Source organism: Chrysemys picta, chromosome 3 (assembly GCF_011386835.1).
Source record: "Chrysemys picta bellii isolate R12L10 chromosome 3, ASM1138683v2, whole genome shotgun sequence".
NCBI lineage: Eukaryota > Metazoa > Chordata > Testudines > Emydidae > Chrysemys > Chrysemys picta.
The window spans coordinates 104,681,410-104,697,485 of NC_088793.1; the positions used below are offsets into that span (position 1 = coordinate 104,681,410).

General features: G+C 43.4%; 1 protein-coding gene across 5 annotated transcripts in view; it reads right to left on the minus strand.

The window, feature by feature from the left end:
• Positions 1–16,076, minus strand: part of MAP3K5 (mitogen-activated protein kinase kinase kinase 5) — a 160,078-nt gene that overhangs the window by 19,614 nt on the left and 124,388 nt on the right. For all 5 annotated transcript variants that reach the window (XR_010599700.1, XM_024113118.3, XM_042848192.2 and 2 more), the window contains 9 exons: positions 15,135–15,268; positions 10,973–11,100; positions 7,340–7,476; positions 6,769–6,874; positions 5,674–5,831; positions 4,799–4,976; positions 3,842–3,862; positions 555–732; positions 295–463 (listed from right to left, as the gene is read on the minus strand). Coding sequence is in view for 4 of the 5 variants with exons in the window: in XM_024113118.3 (XP_023968886.1) it covers positions 295–463; positions 555–732; positions 3,842–3,862; positions 4,799–4,976; positions 5,674–5,831; positions 6,769–6,874; positions 7,340–7,476; positions 10,973–11,100; positions 15,135–15,268 (1,209 nt within the window). In the remaining variant the exon portion in view is untranslated. The remainder of the gene's footprint in view (positions 1–294; positions 464–554; positions 733–3,841; positions 3,863–4,798; positions 4,977–5,673; positions 5,832–6,768; positions 6,875–7,339; positions 7,477–10,972; positions 11,101–15,134; positions 15,269–16,076) is intronic.

Below are 16,076 nucleotides of genomic sequence, written 5' to 3' on the forward strand. Positions count from 1 at the left end.
TATTTTCTTCCATTGTTCAACCAGTTGATATCTGTCCGCACACAGAGGCAGTAGTTATGAATAAGGTAAAATACAAATGTACGGCAACACAAATATAATTTTGGTGCATATTTTTATCATCAATACAATTGCACTCTCTCAAGTCCTACATTATATCAGCCACCTATAGATTGTCAAACCTTATTTTGTGCCTGATACCTGGTTTAATATATATATTTACACATATGCATGTACATGCTTACTGGAAACCTGCAAAATTACATGCTATTTTTGTCTGCCTGCAAGTTATTTTACCTGAGCTAAGGCTTCCATTAAGTTCCTCACCACCTTCTCTTGGTCCTCTGTTAATATTCTGTGGAGAGTGGCTCTCCGTTCACTGTCCTTTTTTAGCATGAAGAACCCAGAATCTTTCTCTTCAGGTGAAGGAGGAGCACTATGATCCTCAAAATTCTCATCTGGGATGCTGAAAGTTTACATGATGAAAATTAACATTTAAAAAAAAAAAAACTACATTCCTAATCCGTGAAGCAACATGAAGACAACATAGCTCTTACCTCAGAAAAAGGGACTGGATTCCTTTTGCATCTTTTTCTCCACACGATTTGGCTCTTGATTTGAAAGAGAATGGATCAATTTTTAAGTCTGTGTCAGGTGAAACAGAGCCATATTCACTGCTACTGCTCGTATCTTCTACCAGAACAGGAACAGGCAAAGATATGCTCCGAAGGTATTCTACTCATGAAGGAACAATCAGAAAATTAGTGTTTCAAAACTATCACAAATGGCCTAAGCTACAATGGCTATACCTTAATTCTGAAAAGAAAGTTATTCTTTTAAGATGAGGCAGAAAAGGTAAACTCCAACCTCCCACCTCAGTTACACACACACACACACACACACACACACACACACACTATATATATATATATATATATATATATATATATATATATAAACATTTTAAGATGTTACTGGAAAAGAGCTCTCACCTACTGGAAGGAGTCATAACGTATTTTAGATGAACAGTTCTTAGAGACCTGGGACCATCTCAACTTACTGGGCATTATGGACTTTACAAAGTTAAGATATAATAAACTCCCAGAGCTACAGTGCTTATGTATACATTCATTCCAGAGCACCTCTAAGCATTCTCTCAGAGTATTATATCTCAGCACAGAGGGTCTGTCCAAGACCCTTGCAACAATTTAATCCTTACATTAGGGGCCCAATCCTTCTCTCTTTGAAGTCAATGGCAAAAGTCCCATTGACTTCAATGGGAACAATTTCAAGCTTAAGTGGTGCTAGGCCAGGGATGGGCAAACTACAACCTGCCGGCCAGATCCAGCGCCTCAGGGCTTTGGATCCAGCCTGCAGGATTGCCCCCGTGGTGCTGCGGGCCCTGCGCTGCTCTCCAGAAGCGGCCGGCACCACACCCCTGCAGCCCCCGGGCGGGGGGGCAGAGGGCTCTGTGCATTGCTCTTGCCTCCAGGCACCGCCCCCCGCAGCTCCCATTGGCCAGGAACAGGGAAATGTGGCCAATGGGAGCTTCGGGGGAGGTACCTCGAGGCACAGCAAGGGCAGCGCACATGGAGCCTTCCGTGCCCCCCCACCCCCAGGGGCCGCAGTGCTTACTGGAGCGGTGCAGGGCTGGGGACAGGGCAGGGAGCCTGCCGTGGCCCTGGTACGCACTGCTGCCACCCCGGAGCCCGAACTCCTCCCTGCACCCCCCCCAACTCCCTGCCCTGAGCCCCCTCACACACCCCGCACCTCTCCTGCACCCCAACCCCCTGCTAAGCCCCATGCTGCACCCTGCACCTGTGCACCCCAACCCCCTGCCCTGAGCCTCCTACTGTAACCCGAACCCCTCCCGCACCCTGCCCCCAACTCCCTGCCTTAAGCCCACTGCCTGCAGCTCGCATCCCTCCTGCACCCCAACTCCTTGCCCTGAGCCCCCTTGTACACCCCACACCCCTCCTGCACCCCAACCCCCTGCCCTGAGCCCCCTGCCACACCCCACACCCCTCCTGCACCCCAACCCCCTTCCCTGAGCCCCCTCATATACCTGCACCCCTCCTGCACCCCTGCCCTGAGCCCCTTCCTGCACACCGCACTCCCTCCCACACCCCGCACTCCTTCCTGCACCCCAACCCCCTGCCCTGGCCCTGCATACAATTTCCCCACCCAGATGTGGCCCTCATCCCAAAAAGTTTGCCCACCCCTGTGCTAGGCCCTTCACACAAGCCCGCTATACTAAGCTAAATTTGACCCTAGGTGAATCTGGAAGATAACCCGGGGTTGTTTTTTTTGGACAAAAGTGTGACACATGCAAGTTAACTTTGGGTTAGCTTCTTCTATAAACAGCACACTTGCTGTTGCGGCAAGAAGGTTCTGAATTCTCATTCAAACTTAGGGTGACTAGACCGCAAGTGTGAAAAATTGGGATGGGGGAAAATGGGTGCCTATATCAGACAAAACCCCAAATATCGGGACTGTCCCTATAAAATCGGGACATCTGGTCACCCTATTCAAACTCTTATATGGCATCTCAGAGTTTAGGTAATTGAAAAAATGATTAAAAATGGAGATAAAGACTACTATTCCAAGCAAAAGTCCCTCTGACACCTTGCTGTTTCAAGTGCCATGCACCATTTCAACTGGAACTGTTACTATAAACAACAAGGCCCATGATAGGCAAGATATTAGCCACCTGCCCTGTCAAACTGTAACCTAACCTGATTATATACAGCAGCGGTTCTCAAGTGGGCTGCGGGGCTGAAGCTAGAAGGCGTGGGGCTGAAGCCCGGATCCCCAGAGCCCTCCGCCGCTCCCTCCCCCCCCACAAGCATGGGGCTGAATCCCAGAGCCCCAAGCCCTAGTGCTCCCTGTGGGGCAGAAGCCCTGAGCCCCTGAACATGGGAACATGGAGGGCATTCCCCCCCTCCTCCCCCCCAAGTGCAGCACAAGAGCACAGCAGTCTCGGGGGCAGCTCCACACTTCGCCCCACCTCCTCTCCCCACCACCTGGCCAGGTTAGAGGTGGGAAGCAATGTGGGGCAGCTGCTGCTCTGGCTGGTGCCATGGAGCAGGCAGCAGCAGCGTTCCCTCCTCTCCTACTGCTCCTCAGCTCCCAGCCCACTTCGCTCACGCAGCCGGTAAGAGCCGCCTGGGCAGGGAGACCTGGCTCCGTGGCTGGCAGAGCCATCAGGGAATAGGGACCGAAGGGGAGTCCTCCCAGTGCACAGCACCTAATACTCCTCTCCCTACCCCCTGAGCTATGCTCTCCCTGCACCCTGAGCTACCCCTTCCCTGCACCCTAAGCTGTTTTCAAACTTTTTGAGCTAAGCCCCACACCTTTGAGTTATAATTTTTGGTTGTGTGCCCCACCCCCCCAACCCAGACAGGCTGGGTGGCCTGCTGAGATAAGTCAAGGAGTGGAGGTAGCGCTCCCTCCCTGGACCCTGCCATGCGGAGATGGCTTGAGCCCCACTGGACCCTTTCCCCCCTGCCCCAAAAATAGAAGTCAAACTATGCTTATGCCCCAGGCCCTGGCCCCAAGACACACACCCCTCGGCCCCCGCTGGGCCCTGGAGTTTTTATAGCATGTCGAAGGGGGCCTCAGAGAGAAAAAGGTTGAGAATCCCTGATATACAGTACTTTAAACCTATGTGATAAGGTTATGGCTTCCTAAGAATGATAGACTATTTGGTTTGATAACTGTGTCCAATTATCTCATCTGTGCAGTTTTTAGGTGTGGTAATTTACCCGCAGAGTGAGTAAATGATTTTCGTTCTATCAACATAGTTACACGTTTTGAGGAAAAAATTTAGAATATTAAAACTCACCATTTGAGTTAGCTGAAAGAGCTGTGGGAGGAAAAGCAAACAAAAATATTCATCATATGGTAAATTTAACTGAGCAAATATAGTGTAGGTAATAAATTCTTTCCTCTCAGTTGTACTGTGCATGCTAACAATATCTAGACTGTCATTTATCTAATCAGTCTCTGATTTCAATTGAAAAGAGAAATTGGAATTTAATCTATTTTTATTTGTTTTTTTTCTCCAAACAAGTTAACATGGGGATTTAACATTTCTTCTTTATTTTAGGTATCTTGATAAAAATGTTTTCTTAAATGCAGCAGGCATTTTTTCCACATTTAAATAAATACATCACTTATGCTGTCAAAGAAACCACTTGTGCTCCACAATTTAAAACCAAAACCAGTGGTATAATCTGTGTAATAACTTTGTATACAGTAGCTAAAGTAAGAAGATTCTTCTATTCAGTTTAAGTTTAAAATAAATTTCAAACATATTAATATTTCTAGCAATGGTAACCCTTAGAAAAAATGAATCTCAGTTTGTTTTAATGCCTGTCATAGAAATCAAAGCTTTCAACAAATTTTGCAGTCTTTTATATTAAACTATTTTTGCTTTGTAATCAACAAATGTTGCTTATTAATCGGTTGTGCAAGTAGGTTTTAAATTAGAACATTTATAAGGACTTTCCAAAACTATAAAAAATACTTTATCTGGAACATTTCCATACAAGTGGTGATAGAATTATGCTCTTATAAAATCATAGGACTGGAAGGGACCTCGAGAGGTCACCTAGTCCAGTCCCCTGTTATAGACCTATTCTGTTTCCATAGGTCATAGATAAATAGAGGTTTATTGCTGAATATTCATCAAGACAGATGATACATTGCTTTAGTCTCAGAGGTTATGACCTATGGTTATAGGAAACAGTCTCTTTAATGAGGTAAAAATCTACCAGATACATCTCAGTGATACAATTACCTGAGAGTTTTGTTTGGGATTTTCTCTTCTTGCTTGAAATCTTTAAAAACTCATCTACAAGTAGTTCATTAGCAAAAGTTCGCTTGTCAGGGTCTGGTTCAAAGCAACGCAGTATGAAGGCTTTGGCCTCTGCTGACATGGATTCAGGAATCTCTGGGTGTATTTTAAACATTCCCACCTGAGAGAAATGAAAGAGTAAACTAAGAGAAACCAGAAGTCTTTTCTCTTACACGTTGCTATCTGCTTTTGATACAGACTTACTAAAACCTCTTCCTTAAAACCTACTGAAGTCAATGAAACAAAATCACCATTAATGACCTGCATTTTACTAGAAAATCTGAAAAATTCTCTCGCTCCCAAAGAGGGTCTCACAGAAAGAGGATGCACAGCTCACCATGTTAAAATGGAATAGATATAAAAAAAAGTAACAGATTTGTGAACAGCTTTTTGTTGTTCCATTTCTGTCTTCTTCAAAACAATACAGCACTCCCCCTCAATTGAATCACATCAGATAACACAGGTTTCAGAGTAGCAGCCGTGTTAGTCTGTATCCGCAAAAAGAACAGGAGTACTTGTGGCACCTTAGAGACTAACAAATTTATTTGAGCATAAGCTTTTGTGGGCTACATCCAAAGAAGTGGGATGTAGCCCACGAAAGCTTATGCTCAAATAAATTTGTTAGTCTCTAAGGTGCCACAAGTACTCCTGTTCTTTTTCAGATAACACATTCATTCTAATATGCTCATTAAAGACGCATTTCCTTTATCTTATCCTTCCTGTTCTCCCACTCTCTGTCTTTTAATACAGTCATAAGATTTCCTTTGTTTACAAAAAACAATGGACCTGAACAGAATGGTCTAAGAAAGAGGTCTTACCTTAAACATAGCTGCCTGTGGCTCTCCCAGTTCATAAAATGGAGGCTTCCCTGTGGCCATTTCAATGATGGTGCACCCCAAAGACCAGATGTCGGCAGCTTTTCCATAGCCTCGTGGCCCTTTGTCTATTATTTCTGGTGCCATATACTGAAGGGTACCTGATTAAAAACACACTTTTTTAAATTTAAAACTCAGATGATGAGGGAGGCAGCTAAGAAGGGCAGGGGAACAATGCGGATGGGCAGGGAGGAATGTTAGTCATTTAAAAAATTATCCTCATAGATTTCAAAAGAATACTTTTAGTTAAGGCCAAAAGTGAATGATGTTTGCTACTGATCTGATCTGAAGTCCCCCGAAGACAAATGTTGAAACTCAATGGACTTCAGTGGGCTTTGGATCAGGTCCTATTTTCACATAGTCACATTATATGCCAACAGAAAAAATTAGGAGGGCAATTTTGAATTGGATTCAGAGATGGAAAGGAACTGATTAGTGAGGTGATAGGATTCTACTTCTTGGAGTGAAAGAGCCATTTAACCATAGCATTCCGCACTCTCAAATTCAGAGAGCAAGAATTTAGCAAACACTGAAAGAGGGAATTGAAATACACACATTGAAAAGTGATTATTAATTATATATATAATACTCACAGTTCAATAAGTTTGAATTAGGTTTTCAAGCAGGAGGAAGATCAAATTAAGGACAAATTCTTGAGGTGGCGTTAGGCAGATTAAGCAAACAAAGGAAAAGTTACTTTTGGGTCAGTGAGGCAGCAAGATTAAAAACTGTGTGCACAAGAATGATAACCAGGAACCTGGGGAAAAGAGGCCTATCTTGCCTAGGAGGATTTGAATCTCTCAAGTAATGTCAGCAATGACATTCCTCTCTACCAGCACATACAATTCAACTCACTAAGATAAAGTTTATAATTTAAGATTAAGCAAGTAAAACAAGCCCATTCCTCCAGCTACTATATACATTGATTTGAAGTCCATGGAAGTTCTGCATGTGAAGCTGCTGCAGGATCTGACCCTGCAATCATAACGGTTCTTCTTTTGCTTTCAAATTGGAAGACACTGTAAACTAGAAACATACCAGTGAAAGTTTCAGTACACGGATTGATCCCCGCAAGTCTCTTTGATGTGCCAAAGTCTGAAATCTTTAGAACTCCACTGTATGTGTTGATAAGCACGTTATCACCCTGAAGGACAGAACATTTAGACCAATTATTTTTCTCTAGTGACTGTTAATGTAAGACAACTTGCAGCACACATTTTCAAAGCGCATTCTTTTATATAATTATTCTAAAGGGATATTTAAGGCGGGGGTGGGGGGGGGAGAATCATTGTTGCTGCCTTCTACAGTTCCATTTTAAGGTGCTCCCTCTCTAAAATGAAACATCAGGACTTGTGTATGCTTCCCCATCTACAGAATTTCCGTAAAGAATACTGATAGAGGAAAGAAACACCAAAGATTCACAAGATTCTTCCAACTCTTTCAGAAAAATGATTTCCCATTGTCAGGTCTGCATGAAGAATCTCATTGTGGAAGTTCCTTCTTTCCTCCCAACCCTCTATAACTCTTTCCCAACTTTCCACAGAGTATTTTTGATTTGACTTTTCCCTGTTAAATGAACCCATGACTGTGATTCATAGCACCTTCTCACCTTTATGTCTCGATGCACTATCTGATTATCATGGAGGTATTTTAATCCTTCAAGAATCTGCTTGGTGTAAAAACCAATTGTCTGCTCGTTATCTTTTAGTGGTCCCCATTTTGAACGCAGAAGAGCAGAAAGGCTGCCTATAAATTTTTTTTGGGGAAAAAAAACAGAGTAAACTTAGCTCAGAGATTGTTCTTTCTGGCCTTAGCTTCTGTCAAGTAATAAATGTAACTACACTACCAGGAACAGAATACACCTTTACTAAAATATAGACATCCTCCATAACACCGAACATTCCTACATTTATCTATAATTAAACTTTTAAAAAATTCTGTATTTCTTTTCATTCATGATGATCATTGGCTAAACAGTACTCAGTGTTGTTGCTTTTAAATAATGCCAAACTCAAAACCAGCACTGAACTCTCAGGGAAAAAATCAAGCAAGTCTCAACCCCTGACACAGCACAGTTGGTGAACTTTCCCCACCAAAACTCTGTCCCCCCTCTGCCCTGATAAACAATCATCCCATAAAACTCTACACCCTTCAAATACCTAGGCAAAAGGACAGGCCTTGAAGTATGCACTTCCAGGTCAACGTTCCCAGACCGAGAGTGTGGAAATTTATTCCATAACTACAGGCCCCTCATGTAGAATGCTTTACAATCAGTCTCCCCCTTCTTTGTTAAACCAGGAGGAATCCAATTTGAATAGCTCTGCTAACCATAGCTGGAGCAATATGGCCTAGGGAGAGATGTGGTCTTTCAAGTAAGCAGGTCCCACGCCATTTAGTATACGGCTAATCAAAGTCACATTTCTTTGCCTACAGAGAAGCAGACTGAAAGGAAGCATTAAGGAAGTGTGTAGTGGGGTGACTACCCCACTCCTGTAGAGAAGGGCTTAAAACAGCCCTGGCAGAGGGCTGCAGCTGGAAAAGCTACTGGGCTGATTGGGGAAGTAGCCACAGCTGGGCCGCGCCCCAATCAGGCCTCAGCTGGCCCTGTATAAGAGGCTGGGAGGCAGGAGGTTAGGAATCTCTCTCTGCGTTCAGGAAGAGAAGGGCCTGGCTGCAGGGAGCTACACATAAGGTACCTGTAGTGGAGCAGGGCTGGGGAAAGGCCGGGGAGCCCCAGCCTGGATAGCCCCAGACTGTGGCCTGGTAGGAGGCCAAGGGGTACTGGGGGTTGCAAAGGGTAGCCCAGAGGTAAGCCAAGGTAGTAGGTCTAAACCCAACCTTGCCAATGATGAGTGGCCTATACTGCAGTCTGCCCCAGGGAGCGGGGGCTAGTTGGTGACTGGCAGTAGCTTTATCCTGAGGGGAGGTAGGGAGAGTGGGTGGGGGTTCCCTGGTGAGGGGAGACCCTAGTACTGAGGGGTGTACTGCCAGGGGGCAGCACCCCAAATACAAGGGGTCCGGGAGGGACACGGGGGCCAGAGGACAGGCGGATCACTGGCCTGCAGGGGGTGCTCCAGGATGCTGGATGAGCTGATTCCCCAGATAACCAGCAGGAGGTGCTGCAGGGGTGAGGCTGCTCCTCTACAAAGTGTGTCTAAGTATGTGTGAAGAGATTTTGTAGAAAAGGTTAATTCAAGGGATAGGTTTTGTATTTAGTTCTAGCTGCTCATTTCATGTAGGAGTGAGTTCCATAGTCCAGGTTGGGCTTCCATGAAGATTTTATCTCCTCCATCCATTTACCACCTTTTCCCAACAGTTTCATATTTCCAGTGGAATATAACTGCTAGTAGAGGTCATGGTCATAGGAGAGGTGCTCTCTCAGATAGCTACGGCCAATACTATGCAGAATTTCTATTAAAATAGAGACCTTGACCTGGACTTTGTATTCAAGCAGGAGCCTGTGGAAAAAGCAGAGCACTGGGGTGGTTTGTTCACAGTGATCTGTACTGCTCAGCAGACAAGTTTCTACAATCTCTACTAGGTGAAGCTTTTGAAAGATGTAAGGTATCATTCCTAGATATGAGTTGCAATTAATTGAGCCTACAGGTCATGAATCTGTGGATTACTACATCCAGGTCTGTGCTTAATAGGATGGGGTGCAGTCTTGTAGCTAGCCACAGATAGAAATGTGTATTTTTTTGCAAACATGGCAATTAGGGCCTCCACATACATTGAGAATTAAGAGATCCTTGACTTTAAAAAATCAGCAATGCCTTCAATCAAAGATGATAGAAGGAAAGGTCTTCAACCCACTTCCTTTTTCCTACCAGCATCACTTTTGTCTTGCCTATATTCAGTTTCAGGCAGCTGCTCTTCATCTAGATTCTTCATCTCCCCTGGGCATTTGAAAAGCTCTGAGTTGGTGGTGGCTACATCTCATACGACGGTGGTGTACAACTGGGTACTGTCTGCACATTGCTGACATTTCAGACAACAAACCTGCTCCCCACATGGTTTTATACAGATGACTGAGATGGTAGCATGACTGATCTTTGGGATTTCTCAAGTGATGAATAGGAGAGAATAATTGCCCATCACAACCTGCTGGGTGAAGCCTAGCAGGAAGGACTCTAAATATACTAGGTAATTTCAGTGCATCCCTGCAGCCTCTTTGGCAATCAACTATACTGAATGCTTCAAAGAAGTCTATGAGGATGACTGTGGATTGTTTCCCCAGTCTATACTGGAGGAACTCATCTGTCACAGCAACAAGTGCTGTCTCCATACCATGCCCTACTCTCAAACCTGATCAAGTTGGATCCAGGCACCTTGGCAACAATTGCCCAACTATGCTGGAAGAAGCACAGACGACACTGGATATGGTTTACGCCGCAACTTTATTCTTAAATGTCTGGGAGTACCCGGCAGATAAAAGTGTACAGTGCAGGTAATTCCATAATCATTTCAATATATACCCGGGGACTTCCATCAGCCCTCTTACCCATCTGGTCCCCAGCCAACCCCGCTCCTTGAACAAGGGTTGAGGGGAGCCTACAAGGGAGGAGGGAGTTGGCTCCCTAACATACCAGTCATAGGAGCCCTGAATCTCCTTTTCCTCTCCTTTAAAGAATACCACCTTTAAACCCTTTACCAATCCATTTTATCTGATCACTGTATCCCCTCACTATGGGGTACCTGCACTGGACATGTAACATAAGGAGGCGCCAGCAATTAGCTCGGTTGCCTCCCCACCATACCTAGCAGGGTTCCCAGACATATCCTAACACCCCCTTTAAAATCTGCCAAAAACATATTAGCTCCCAAGTCTGAGAGGTGGGCCCCATAGATCCTGGCTTTTCCTGCACTGACATGGACCTATATAATCCCTCCTCTCTGCCAGTCACCTGTGGGGGATGGGTCAGAGTCCTCACCCTAACCTGGTCTGCAGCTGCCTCAAAGTCACTCCTGGACTTTCTAGCCCATAAAGGGGCAGACATCTTTTTCCAACAAGCCAGACAACAGCCCCCACTGCTTAATGTGCAGTGAGGTCATTCTAGTGTTTCCTATTAGCTATACAAATCAACTCCCTAGTCTGTTCAAACCATCAACTTTACCAGATGCAGCCTTAGTGCAATTTCCATACAGAAGTGGCTTATAGCCATGGACATTTTTAAAATATTATTCACACAAATTTACTCTTGTTACAGTATTCTAAAATTTTATATTTTAAAAAAGCACTTACCCCCTGGCACCTGTTCCATGAATATCTTAATAAAACTATTCTCACTAAAGGAACCTAAGTACTGCACAATGTTCTTGTGCTTGAGATGCTTATGCAGGGCGATTTCTTCATGTAAAGGCTGGGAATACCTGGAAGTAAAGGAAATTTTCATTTAATAAAATGCTGGATGTTGTATAACAATGTACATCAAAGTACCTGAGGTCTTGTGAAACATGTACCTTGGAATGTTTTACACAATGCTACAATACACGTTACTAAGAACACTTATGATTGTATATACTGAAAAAATAAATTGGCACAATAAAGGCAGTCACCCAGAGTTTGCAGAGAAAGAAAGTATGCTCCAAGCCAAGTCAGCCAGAATGAGCAGTTGGGCAAAAAGCTCAATGCCCAAATATATCAACTACTCCATCTGCAATAAAAATTAAAGCATATGTTCTTAGATTGTTCATGCTCTCTGTATATGTGTGTATATGTATATATATATATATATATATATATATATATATATCCTCAATATATGTTCCATTCTATATGCATCCGAAGAAGTGGGCTGTAGTCCATGAAAGCTTATGCTCTAATAAATGTGTTAGTCTCTAAGGTGCCACAAGTACTCCTGTTCTTTTTGTGGATACAGACTAACACGGCTGCTACTCTGAAACTTCTAATTTAGATGAGAACCTTGCTAAGTAGGAAACTTATTTGAAATGTCATCTCTGGACATTTATCACAGCCAGAGAACAGCATATTCTCTTCATGGAGAGGTGCTCACTAGAGCTGGTCGGGACATGTTCACCAAAATGTAATTTTGTCAAAGCCAAAATGTTTCAGAGTGGTATCAGTTCTGATGATATTTTCATTGAGATTTCTGAGGTCCAGGACTCACTGGTCACTTCTCATCCAAGGGAAACAGAGACCTGAACTGAAAATTTGAGCTTTTCCATCCAAAACCAGCTTGTGTGACAATTCCACTTCACAAAAATGTTCCAACCATTTTGTTTTCATTCCAATGCAGAACAAAAACAAATTTCAAAACCTTGAAAGTTGTTGTGAAACAGAATTGTCATCCTTCAGGCAGGGCTAGTGCTCACTTTCCAATCCTATCAGATTGTCTGCCTGATTTTCTGTTTTCTCTGGAGGAGCCGAGAAAGTATATCAAGACTCCTGAGTGCCAGCTTCCATTAGGCATTAAAATATATGTCCAGATTGTCAAAAGAGCTCAGCAAGTCGGACACTGACCTCTTTTGAAATACTGAGGTTCTTTGCTAATCTGCAGTTTACTCGGGTGCCTCAATGGATGTTAAGGCTTTCTGAAAATCTGACCCCAAACTTTGGGTACTGAGCACTTAAAAATCTTCCCCCAAATGTGTTTTGTGGGCACTGAGAGTACTGAACTGGTATTTGGTCTGTTGCAAAACCTAGCTTTATAGAGATGGATAGATTTTTCAAGATCAGAAGGATTTTTAAAAATCATTGCTATCAGTAGGATTAATTTTGTTTCTATCAACCATGGCAATCTCCCTTTAAAATTGAGTGATTTGCCATTTTCATTATGTTTTTGAAAAATCAATTTTAGTTATAGCTTTTGGTAATTTTTTTTAACATAACCATGAGGTGTGTCTGAATGTTACTTCTTATATCCATTCCTTCTGGTCACGTGGGAAAATGCTGTTTTTTAAAGAAGACAAATTTGCAATACATAGCTAATTTCTTGAGCACAACAGCACATCAGAACCCAGGGATTAATATAATTTTTAAGAGTCTAAATAATTCAACAATTTAATACAGTGGGCTCCATTAAAAAACGGACTTTTATTGCATGGCAGCATTTAGGCTTGTTCTGATCTTTACCACAATATTTGTGGAATTTCTCATCCTTAGAGTAGGAAATATTGCAAACACCGTGATGAACGTAATTATTCTTGATGGTAAGTATCCAGTTTTTAAATGGCACCCATTGCATGTAATTTACAATTTAAATACAGAAGAAATTTCACAGCATAAACTGAATCTGAATGAAAGAGGGTGTGTAATAATTGTATTCTTCAAACCATTTATTCCAGCTTTTATGTAGGCTTCACTACAAATTATGTGTAAACAAAAACAAATGCAGCTCAGGTTCAACATGTTAAAGAACCCTACAAATAATTAATATCCGGGTGTTCTGTTGTGGTTAATTATAGTAGTTGGCTTCATTCAGAATGCCAGGGTATACTTAAAAAGGTGGAGCTGATCAGGAAATGTTAGGAGGAGTCCAGCACAAATGAGATGCTGCATGTCAGCAACATCTTTATCAGGAATATAAAACACATATATTTGACTAGTTCCAAAAAATGAAGAGTAACAGCATAATGTATAACATCACCCCATGAGATAGGGAAGAACTATTATCTCCATTTTACAGATGGGGTACTGAGGCACACAGAGGCTAAGCGATTTGTCAACAGTCACACAGGAAATCTGCAGTGGAATGGGGACTTGAACTCAGGTCGCCAAAGTCCTGAGCTAGTGAATATCCTTACCACTTGACCATCCTTCCTCTCCAACAGGGGAATCCATTGAGTTTGAGATTATAAGGGGGCTGGCAATACTGAAAAGTATAGATACAGAGGCAGGTTGCATGGCCTTGACGGAAAAGGCTTCAGAAAGTTTTCACAGATTTTAAACCCAGAAGGGACCATTAGATTATCTAGTCTAACCTCATGAATTTCACGCAGTTACCCCTCAAGTGAGCCCAATCACTTATGTTTTGCTAAAGCATAGCCTCTAGAAAGGCATACAGTCTTGCTGTGAAGGTATCAAGAGATGGAGAATCCACAACTTTCCCCCACTTGGTAGTTTGTTCCAATGGTTAATCACCCTCACTGTTATTTCTGTATTTCTAATTTTAATTTGTTTGACTTAAATTTCCAGACACTGCTTGTTGCTATGCCCTTCTCTGCTACATGAAAGAGCCCTTTAATACTTGTTTTTTTCTCCCTGCAAAGAGACTTGTATATCATCATGAAGTCACCTCTCAAAGTCTGAGAGGTGCAGTAAATGTGACACTATTATTAGTCCAAACCATGGCCCCTGAGATCAACAGGTGTTTTCCATGCTGAAGTGTAGTCAGGTCCTTCCATAGCATCCTCTTCCCTCTACCTGGGCCCTACAGAGCCCTCTAAGCACAGTCTAGAGTTCATGCGGTGGGGAGATATTGGAGTCAGGATAAGAAGGAATACACATGGTCTCCCTTCAACCCCCCCCCAGATCTTACACAGGAGAGTTAATACATCCACAGTCCTTATTAACATTCTTTCCATTTGTCCTCAGAAACTTCAATGGGCAGGTGACAGATTCCTGACAGCACAGCTCCAGAAGAGTGGTGAGGTAAGGTCAGAGCTGGTGCAGTGATGGGATAAGGGCAGAGCTGATGCAGGTGGGTTAAGGGCTGTGGGGTGGGTGGGGTAAGGGCAGAGCTGGTGCAGCAGGGTACAGGACCTCCATGTGTGTGGCCCTAGCCTCCCAGAGATCCCAAAAATCTGCCATGGAAGTCTATTTGGGGTCGGGAAGGAATTTTCCTCCAGGGCAGATTGGCTGAGCCTCTGGAGGTTTTTCGCCTTCCTCCGCAGCATGGGGCAGGGATCTCTAGCAGGAGGGTCTCTGCCGATTGCAGTCACTAAAAACAGGATTGGGGACTTCAACAGCAGAGTCCAGGGAAGGGGTAGGGACGGTTTTATGGCCTGCAGCATGCAGGGGGTCAGACCAGATGATCATAATGGTCCCTTCTGACCTTAAAGTCTATGAGTCTATGAGTCTATAAGTGGAGGAAACCTTCTGATCTTTTTGTGCAGCAGGAGACAACCTGGGCCATTGTTAGCCTCATATTAAACTATGCCAATAATACGTAGCTCTGATTGGAGCTGCATGCGGTGCCTTTCCTTCCCACAACTCTTATTCTGAGATGGCCATATTCCCAACTGCTATTACCACTCATTGTTTTTCACAGCTTTGGAGACTGTTTCTTACAGAACTGGAAAATGTAGCAGGAAAACCAGAGAGATGGATAATTTATCAGCAGCTTTTCAGAAAAGGGCTTCATTAACCAGCAAAGTGGCCAATCGTACTTCAGGACTGAAGTATATAAACACAGCATCATTTGGATTAGATTAAATTACTGTACCTGCTATCTCTTTCTGGGATTTCTTTAATGGCAATCCTAACTTGATTGCTCAGATCTCGTCCTGCATAAACTATGCCGTAAGTTCCTTTCCCCAAAACGACTCTCTCACCATTTTCATCATATTCATAGTCATACTGCAAAACAATCAACGTGAAATGAAAGGATATGAACCAGGGTTTTTACCTGCATAACATAACCATGTAAATATTTCTTCTTATAATAAACATACTTCTATTGTTGGGTATCATAAAATAATAATAATAAAAAACTACAGATAGAGGGCACTGCACACCAAAATAAAAAATGGAGCTTACCTGTAACGGGAGGTTCTTTTAAGATGTGTGGTCCCTATCTGTATTCCACACATGGGTACGCATGCGCACCATGCACTTGAGACCAGAGACTTGTTGCAAGTAATGGGTGTTGGGGTCTGCAGCTGTGGAGTTACTTCCCTTGTGCTCTGATCTGAGGGTATAAGAGGCAGCATGGACAAATGCCTCTCTACTTCCTCTTTTTACCATGAATCAGAGAGGATCTGAAGCAGAGGGGAAGGAGAGTAGGTAGTGTAATACAGAGAGGGACCATACATCTTGAAGAACCTCCAGTTACAGGTAAGTAGCCTCCATTTCTTCAAGTGCTGGTCCCTATGCACATTCCACATGTGGGTGATGGACAAGTAGTATTTAATCAGGAGGAGAGTGCAAGGATGCAGTTTGTACAGATGCCTTAATACTGCTGTCCCAACAGCTACATCTACAGAAGAGGCCTGACTAAGGCTTAGTGCTTCATAAAGGTGTGGATAGAGCTCCAGGTAGCAGCCTTACAAATGTCCAGTATACATACTTCTCAAAGAGATGCTGTTGAGGTTGCTTGTGCTCTGGTGGAATGGGCCCTCACTCCATCCAGGGGAGGTATGCTTTCCAACTTACAACAGAGAATGCT